We start from the raw sequence: 10,068 nt of genomic DNA, 5'->3' as shown, positions 1-10,068 counted from the left end.
GTTGGGATTAATACTCATGAAAGGACATTCAGTCAATGGGGTAACAGAACTGTTTGGCATGATAAACTACATTTTAAGACATACATACTTATGACCTATCAACTGTACTCCTAGGTATATATCCATTGAAAATATCTCCGCATGTTCACTAAAAGACATGTACAAGAATGTATCACAGCAACATCACCCCATCATAATAACAAAAACCTCAAAACACCTAAAATGCCCATCAAACTTAGAAAGGCATCGTCATAAAATGGGACATTCTATAACAGTGAAAATGATCTACAGATACACCTAAGAATTTAGAAAAACTCTCATACACATAATGTTGACCAAAGCAAAAACCACATATAATATACTTGTACAAAATTCAAAATATTTAAAATTATACTGCATTATTTAGGATTGAAAACTTGGGAGATAAAATTATGAAGAATTGCTGATGAGTATTTTCTGGAATTTAATTATATAAAAATATAGAAGTCAGATTTGTGATCACTTCTGTGGAAGGGAGGAGGAGTGACTGATGGGACTGTAATGAAAGATTCTGAGATTTTTGTGATGTATTTTTGTTGTTGTTTTACTTTCATTGTGTCCATGTGTTACTCACTTTGTGATATGTCATTGCGCTGGATTTTTTTTCAGAGCTGGACTTTTCTAAATGTGTGATGTATTTCACATATCTAACACTTAAAACATTTTCATATAATTGTTTTCAAAAATCCCTTCAGAGTTGAGGGCTGGCCTATGAATGGTTTGCATTTGTAGAGAAAAATATGAAAATGAACAAGCCTACTCTACAGAATAAAAGGGTAATAAAATAAAATCTCTTTCCTATTCTGTTATTTAATTGCCATCCAAAATTTCAAATAAACCCTGTGTGTGAGCACGCACTTGTATGTGTACATAGGAAAGGCACTACTTGGTGCCCCAATAACTGAAGAATTTGTCTTGTTTCACAAAACCTGACCTTTAGAACTACATACCAACTACCGTAACCCCACCATGTTACAGTGGCATAATTTGAAGTGGTCAGAAAACGATCCCACAAAACACTGCCATGAGGTAATTTTCACATATAAAGAAAGCATATCACAGTGACCCCACATTTTACTTAAGTTGAGGTGGAACTTGATATTATCTGGCTTTTGTCACCCATATGCACTAAACCTTGCCAGTGTTCCTTGTCTGACATGACAGATGACTTTTCATACACTTTTATTATGTGCTTATTTTTATTCTTTGAAGAATGAAGTTGTCATGGCTCAGAATTAAAAAAAAAAAAAACCTTAGAAACTTAGAATCAATTTCATGTCATGTGTTTCCTGGAGTAAGAGGTAGAGGAGCAATGAGTATCACATGGACCTTTTATCCACTTTGACCTTCCTCTGCCTATTAGTCACATCTATATTTATGTCTGCTTGCATTGCTTCCTCAGGGGCATCTAACATCCAAATACGGGCTCCCTATCTCAGCATCTCTTATTGACTTTTCCTAATCTTATTATTTCCGCTGATATTTACTCTGCATGTCACTTTTGCTTTCCCAGCACTATATACTGATGTGATTCACCCCGGAGGAATCTTTACATTACCAGCCTAACAAATGAAATTAGGAAAGGAAGGTGGTCACACCTAGATCCTGGTTGAACAAAAGAACCAGCATCTACATGGAGGGCACCATGAAAATTTAAACTGAGGTCAGCATCTAAAGACAGTATTCACCGCAATGACTCAAGACCTGTTTTGTTTTGTTTGGTCATATTTTGTTTTTAATAAGGTGCCTGCTTCAACCTTAAGGGGAATCAACAAATAAAAATCTTAAGGGGAATCAACAAATAATCTTAGGAAACAACCAGAAATCTGACTTCTTTTTTAACAATTTGGTGGAGAGGAAAGGCTATGATCGTTTGTTTTAAACAGGGGTTTGAGAGGAGTATCATCTTAACATCCACAAGCCTAGTGTATCTGTCTGTAAAACAGAGCTACTAATCCTTAAGAACTTATCTTTAGAGTCAAATAAGATTTGGCGTGTACAGTGCCCTGCAGTTATTTGACATTAATGAATGTTAACTATCATTACTGCTGCCTTGGCCTAATTCCTTTGACACCCTTACCCTCTGTGTCTGATCTTGCATTAACCCCTTCCCCACAATGAGGGAAGTCATGGGAGTTATCATGTTCTTTGCAGTGGGTATAGAAGAGGCATTGGCCTCCTAAGGCTTTCATATTACATCGTAAGTTAACGAAATGAATGGAGGAGTGAAGAGCAGGTAAAGAAGACCAGGTGAGGCTGGAAGAATAGAGGATGGTAAAGAGAAAGAGACAGACAGACAGATAAAAATAAAAGCTATGTGCATATCTCCTGCTAAGGTTGGCTTGTGCTGAAGGGTGGTTTTGCTCCTGTATTTGAAGGGCTACAAATCCCCTAATCCATACTCACATTCAAATTCAGAAAATGATTACAAGTAAACTTTATTTTTTGGGGATTATTTATTCCATGTCTTTATATATCTGAGTGAGGATTTAGAGGACATGACTTTGTAAGGATATTTTTAAAATAGGAAATTCATACATAAAAATAGTAAAATGATACAAATAACTTGTAATGAAAACAATACTTGTTCACATACTCTTCCCTATCTGCAGTTTTATTCCCCTAAGCTAAATACTTTTTATTTTAAATATTTCTTCTGATGTCGTCTTCAGTATTTTGTAGTAGTATTTGTATCATCTTTTCTAGATTTTTCAATTTTAGTCATGTATTGCCTTCTTCCTACGACTATTTAGAGTTCAGGTTGCTCATGATCCCATCACCACCTTCTCTCCATTTTTCTTGCAATTGGTCATATTACTACTTTTAGGTCCATTATTGGTTACTTATGTTACATTTATACTTTTATGCATTATTTTGTAGCTCCCAACTACTTATTAGGTTTCTAAATTTTCTCTCAACTCTACCGTCCAGACAACTTCCTAAAGAAAAGGCTTGTGGAGAATCCATTATTTGAGTAATTACATATGCAAAATATCTCATCAGCCCTCATTCATGTGTAAAAGCATGACTAGTGTAGAATTATATGCTGAGATCATTTGCCTCTAGAAATCCAAAAGATTCATTTCATTGTCTCTTAATTTTGATTCTTGCTATTGAGTCTTACAACAATGTGTTTCTTCTTCTTCTGTGTGTTTTTTTTTTTCATTCTTTCCTCTTTGGAAACTCAACTAAACTATTTTAATGTCAGCATGCACACTAATTAAGATAAATATTGCTAAATATAAAACCAACTGAGGCTTTAAGTTATTGCTTATTTACTGTGCATTTTATATGCAATTTATTTTAGAGTTTATTATTCACAAATTTCAGGAAAGAAAATGAGGCTCTTGGAGATTACATAAATTCATCAGATTCACAGAGGTACAAAATGACAGACCTGGAGTTCAAACTCAGTTGTGTTTCAGTATAAAGCCCAGCTCTTTTCACCATCTCAAATAGTTGTGTATCTACCACCCTTAGGAAACATCACTTTCATTTCTGAATGGGGGTGATTTTACCTCCAGTTAACAATTTCTGGAATACTTTTTATTGTCACAACTGTGGGATGCTTCTAGCATATGGTATGTGAAGGCTGGGGATGTAACATTACAGAGGCCATGAAAGTAAAGATCTGAGGAAAGACTTTGTGCTATTTTACTACAGTTATATCTAAAGAAAGCCAATCAAGAGTAGCTACACTTTTGTTGGTTTAAAAATGTCCCCCCAAACGACAAGATATATGCTCCATTTCCCTCTTTCACCTCTGATGCCAGAGGAGAATCTAAATCTCTCCAAAAAAGGTCAACTTTACCATTGTTCTTTCCATTCATTCTATAGCTAATGTTCTACTTCCCTCAATTGGTTGTGCAGTTTACGATTTAACACAGAGCTAATATCTGCCTGCCTGGTATTTTCTCATCCTAGCTGGAAAGCCAGCTTCCCAAAGAGCAAGTCCTGCCCTGATGATGGGCAGCTGTATCTACCACGCTGTTCATCTGGCGGAGCTGCTGGGCTGTTCTTAGCCTGTCTGCAAAAGTGAATTCCACACAACTCCAATTATGAGGAGGAGAAATTACAGAGTGTTTAGCAGAGGATTTTTTTTTTAAAAATAGCATACCTTTGAGCAGGTCGAAATAAATTTCCATTAAATTCTACGAAGAGGCCGTTTTAGTTTCCCTGAGATTCAGACTCCCTGGAAATGTCTGTGCCATGAGCCAGATGTCTGCTCATTAAATGAGCCTATGTCCCCCCAGGAGAGATAAACAACCCCGGCGAAATGAGTATTCACTAGGGTAGCTGGGGCAGTGGCTGGGGAAGTATTGCTGTCTGCACATAGCAAAAATAAGAGACCAACACATTAGCAATAGTCTCCTAAAGTTCACGGAGAAAGGCAGAAGAAAGTTGGTAGAAAGATGAAGACTTGGCTTTCCGTAAGGAGAGCCAAACCAAACCAAAACTAGGTATAAGTTTTTCCCCAAAAGAACTGCTAAATTAATTAGGGCTTTTTTTTTCTCCCAGAAATGAAGGACTTTTCTAATTCCTAAATATCATTTTTTATTGCTCCCCAAAGAAACTGCACAAATCTTTTAACGTAATTTAAGGACAGGTTAAACTGGAACTAAGCCAAAATATGTGTTTCCTCAAGGGGATAAGTGTAACAGCATTGCTATATGCACAGAATACCAGATCTCCATTTATGAATTTTAACAAGTATACTCAGATTCGAAAATATGAACTGCTCTTCCTCAGCAATATTTTGGGGATAGGGAAAAAATAGACATTTTCACTAAGTTCAAGTTTTGTGAAAAACAAGCTATAACTACCTACAGTCAGGTTAGTGACAGCTCTTTTCAATTGTTGCTGTTAAAAAAATATATATATATATCTGGAATATATTTTTATATACTGGAAGTGAAAAGGTAGAAATTGTGGGAGAGTCACATGCATATGTGCCGAGCAGATGCAAGAGGAGTGAAAAATGAAAATATGTATAGAGATATGTAGATCGCAATAGAAAGGCAGGTACATAGTATAAGGTGGCATCAGAGAAAGCAAGATTCAGCAGCAAAAGGAAAAATATGCTAGGGATGATCAAACGTCTAGGGAAACAGATCATGTTCCAGGAAAAACTGAAGGAAGTAGGTGAAAATTTTCTTCTAATTTTATTGGTTATCAATACCAAGTCATACATCTTAACAAGACATCGTTTGTAAACAAATGATGTAATTTATAAGTATATATATATTTATAAATGTATTTATATATAAAAATTACATTTATAAATACGTTTTAAGAATTTAATTTATATATAATATATAATTTAAAATAATGTATATATAATAAACAAATTTTGTATAAATATGTAATACATTGCATTAATAAATATAAATATAGATACATATATTTATTATAATATATCCGCATATATTTATAACTTATATCTTTTTAAGAATTTAATTTACAGCCTCATAGAACAATACTTTTTCTGCTTAAACATATTGTCTTCAATAGTTTGTATTTAGGGGCGGGGCAGGCGCCAGCCCGCAGCGCCTCCCCAGCGCCTGCGCTCGCGCGTCGTGCTCCAAGACCATGGGGAAGCTGGTGGCGCTTACCCTGCTGGGCGCCGGCCTGGCCCTAATCGGGGAGAGGTTAATGACGCTTAGAGAAAGAACTAATGCATATCGAGAAGTGGAGCCAGTAGAACCCCAGAACTGCCACCTTATTGAGGGACTTGAAAATGGCTCTGAAGATATTGATATACTTCCTAGTGGGCTGGCTTTTATCTCCAGTGGATTAAAATATCCAGGCATGCCAAACTTTGCACCAGATGAGCCAGGACAAATCTTCTTGATGGATTTAAATGAGCAAAACCCAAGGGTCCAGGCACTAAACATCAGTGATGGTTTTGACAAAGCATCATTTAATCCACATGGGATCAGTACTTTCATCGACAAAGATCATGTAGAAGATAAGAAGAATGAAACCTCACTAGTAGTAACTATTAATACGTGAAGGGAAGGCCAAATGGAAGTGTTGCAAATCAAAATTTTTAAATAAATGGTGTTTTAATTCTTCCAAATACATACTGAAGCTCCAATGCATTGTTAATTGTGAAGTTAAATTTGCTAGAGTGATTTAAATGAATAAAAAATGACTAATAATTATCTCAATCCACTTAAAAAAAAAAAATAGTTTGTATTTCCCAAAGTGACATCATAAACATTAATGAACTTCATCATCTTATATGGATAAATGCTTTCCTTCTTTTCTACTCTCCAACTCAGTGGAGTAAGAGTTAGTATAACTGAATCACACAAAACTATTTCAGTTGCAAAAATACTTTGAAAGGCTAGAAGAATTGGGAGGGAAAAATTTGTTTAAAAGGACTTTTACCTTTGGTGACACAAGTCACCTGTTTAGATCTAGTGAAACAATTTTTCTAAACAGATATTCTTCACTTACATGGAGCCAAGGATAATTTGGGGGCTGCTGATAATACGTATGAGCCTAAATATGAAATTGTGTTACTATGTATTAATGAAAAATTCTGAGGAGAATGTCCCTGGCTTTTATCAGATTCCTAAATATCCATGATCAAAAAAAAGATTAAAATATATACCATATGGAGCTTGACCTGCATGCCCCCAGAGACTCAGCCCTCCTTAAATCTATTTTCTGCTGAAGTTAACAGGTCATAGGGAAGCAACATCAGGAGAGTTTGATTCCAATCTCATGCTGCCCCTTGGCAAGCAAAGTGCTTTGGGCTAAGAAAACGTTTCGAAGAGTCCAAGAGTTCTAAGGACTCTCCCCTCTGGCCTTTTCTCCTCTTAATACACTAGGAACCCTTAACTCATTCAAACAGGTCTTTATATGCTTATAAAGCATAAAATCTGAAAGTCAAATGAAGCAGAAAGAAAAAATTTAATATATATGTTGCTGGTTGGCATATTGAATTGTTTAGTAATTTATCGTTCCAAGTATCTAAATTTTTAAGGATAATGCCAAAGTGCGGCAAGCCTATGAGGGCTAAGAAAATTGCTGGCATTTCAACTGTCATTTAAGAAAGTTTTTTTTTATGCCCAGAGAGTACTTGTTTGGTGGCACTAATCCTCGATCCTTAGTGTGCATAATTTAACTAGAAATTTAATATGAGCTTCTGATTTCCTTTTCAAGATGGTATATTAAACATTCTCTGCAACTTGCCTTTCTGGCATCAAATTCTGGGAAATGGTTTTAAAAGTAAATGAATAAAGCTGAGCTTGAAAACAAAGAAGATAACATTTATAGAGTAGACATTCTAAAGAGTATATGGAAGAAGAAAAATATAGAGTATTAATTAAATAATATTTGTCATTTTAAGCTTAAGTTCCTAGTTAATGCTCCAACACAAAAAAACCTATAAAATAGGTATAAAAATTAGAAAAGGAGATGCAAAATTATAATTATTTTAAAATGTACAAATGTCTATGTATAATTGTACAAATGTGCAATTATCTGTGTAGATAATCCAAAATATTTACTTGATAAATTACTATATCAAATAATTAAGTTGATATTGCAGTTGAATATTAGAGAAAAAACAAAACTCATTAATGTTTCAATTAGGAAATACAGCAACAAAAAATTAAGTATCTAGAAATTAATTTAACAACAAATGTCCAAGGGGAAAAAATCAACCAAAACTTACCCAAGTAAAATGTAATCTTTTTGTTGATAAAATATACGTAGAAATCTAAAGACGTATATATTAATTGAATGAATAGACCAGATCATTGAGAAAGAAGACACATTGTGAAAGAAGTCAGTTCTCCTCAACTTAGTAAATGAATTCAACAAATTTTCATACATTCAATGAATTCAATGCATTTCCATATATTTCTAACAATATTCTTATGGAATTTTTAACACACTGATTTTGAAATGCATGGGAAAGTGAAATGGGAGAGGAGAGCAAATAATTTTGAATAAAGAGAACATAAAAGAGGGATGTCAGAAGACATTATAAAGATACAGTGATACCATCTAGAAGAGACAAACACATCAATGGAACAGATATGTGACTCTTATTATATATGTGTATTTATAATGTGATGAAGATTGCATTTAAAATCCACGGATAAAGCTGAACCATTTAATGAAGGAAATTGGGAAACTGATTAGTGTTTTAGAAAGTAAGTTACATCTTCATCTCTTATCTTAATATAAATTCCAGATTGACTAATAATTTAAACATAATAAGCTGCACAACAAAAGCTTTATAATAAATATAATATACATTTTTAGGAAACTTGGGATGGTAAATCCTTATGCATAAGACATGGAACACACAAGCCATGACAGAAAACATGAATAAATTTGAGTACATCAGAATCAAACAACTTTAAGATAAAGTGCATGAAAAGCAAAACTAAAAGAAGACAAACATGAGAAGACAGAAAGAAAACACCAAAAAACTATACAAATTTTAACTCACTAAAAACCTGGATAATGTAATTTTAAAAAAATACCAATTCTTACTCATTATATTCCTTAAAAAAATTTTTTGATTTGATAAGATTGAGTGTAGATGAGGGTGTGGGGAAAAGGTGATTCTCATATATTGCTCTAAGGCTGGATTAAAATTTGAAATTCATGTACTATATGTCTAAGTACTTTCAATTCTTATTTGCCTTCCATATGAGCTCCTGGACATGTTAATAAGAAAGTCTGAATATTAATATTCACTGAATCATTTAAATAAACATGTAACCTGCTTTCCATGACTTTGGTCAGTGTTAGACATCATTTTCTTCCTTGAAACCTTCCTTGTTACCACTGCTAAAGACAATGTGTTTAGGTGAAATACTGATTTCAGTTATCTGATCATCCCATCTCATAACATACTCTCCTTGATCCACTCACTGTCTCAATTTTATCCAGTACACTAGTTTGTTTTTTTGTTTGTTTATTTATTTTTTTTTAATTCTCATAAGTTTTTTATTTTTTTATTTTATTTTTGTTTTTTGGGGTTTTTTTGAATTTTATTTATTTACTTTTTTTATACAGCAGGTTCTTATTTAGTTATCTGTTTTATACATATTAGTGTATATATGTCAATCCCAATCTCCCAATTTGTTTGTTTTTCATCTCACTGAGATCCATGGCCCATTGACTCCTTGATTTCTACCTTGTGTTCAGCCTCCTCCTATGTTCCCTATTCAGCTTAGAAGAAATGAACCATTTTCATATTACCAGCCTAATCCTACCTAACACCACTGTCCTCGATAGAAAGTCAAATGTTGAATGAATCATAGATCATAGCTGAAGAGAAATCTACAACTTGGTAGATGAAGGTCACTATAAATTTAGGATCTATAACCTCAGATAAGTTCTCAGCATTCACCAAATGCCACAAACTTTCCCAAGTTTGCCCTCTGACTTTCAATATTATACTTTCCAGTTCCTGAAAACTTTGAGCCCTTTTCCTAACCCTACACTCTCCACTGATTCTGTTTCAGCAAGACACTGTAACTTCAGAGAAATAAATAGAAGCCAACAGATTGCAATGCTTTTCCTTTCCTACCTGCCCAGTTCACAAACTTTCCTGCACCCACTTTTCTTCTTCTCTCTGTCACTGATGCTCTGAATCCACCTGCGTCAGGGGTTCCCAAGCCCACCTCCAGGACTGACAACTCATGAGAATGACTCAAGGAATTCAGAAAAAATCTGTGATAATCACCGTATGGTTTATTATAGTAAAAGCATACCAGTTAGACTCAGCAAAGGGAAAAGCTGAAATCACATGCAAGCTTTCAGGTGTCCTATCCCAGTGAACTAGCACAGCAGGCACTTAATTCTCCCAGCAACAATGTGTGACAATATGTGTTGCCAACCAGGGAAGCTCATCTGAGATTTGGTGTCCAGGGTTTTTACAGGGAGTCAGCACACAGGTGTGTAGCACCCGCAGGACTGACCTCAGCTACTCAGACCCCAGCCTCCCAGATGTCAGCCTGATACAGTGTGACCCAAAGTCTCCGGCATACAGTACAG

General features: G+C 34.7%; 1 protein-coding gene across 1 annotated transcript; it reads left to right on the top strand.

Moving 5' to 3' along the window:
* The first annotated feature begins 5,626 nt into the window (after positions 1–5,626).
* Positions 5,627–6,051, top strand: LOC133095691 (serum paraoxonase/lactonase 3-like). Its single transcript, XM_061197433.1, has one exon. The coding sequence runs from the start codon at positions 5,629–5,631 to the stop codon at positions 6,049–6,051; it is 423 nt and encodes a 140-aa protein (XP_061053416.1). The 5' UTR covers positions 5,627–5,628.
* Positions 6,052–10,068: the final 4,017 nt, after the last annotated feature.

This window comes from Eubalaena glacialis, chromosome 7, assembly GCF_028564815.1.
Source record: "Eubalaena glacialis isolate mEubGla1 chromosome 7, mEubGla1.1.hap2.+ XY, whole genome shotgun sequence".
Taxonomy (NCBI): domain Eukaryota; kingdom Metazoa; phylum Chordata; class Mammalia; order Artiodactyla; family Balaenidae; genus Eubalaena; species Eubalaena glacialis.
Note: the sequence above shows the minus strand (reverse complement) of the source record. Positions and strands in the feature narration are given on the sequence as shown.

Excerpts from the sequence above, each read along its gene's own strand:
- LOC133095691 (XM_061197433.1), top strand. The coding sequence starts at position 5,629 with ATGGGGAAGCTGGTGGCGCTTACCCTGCTGGGCGCCGGCCTGGCCCTA.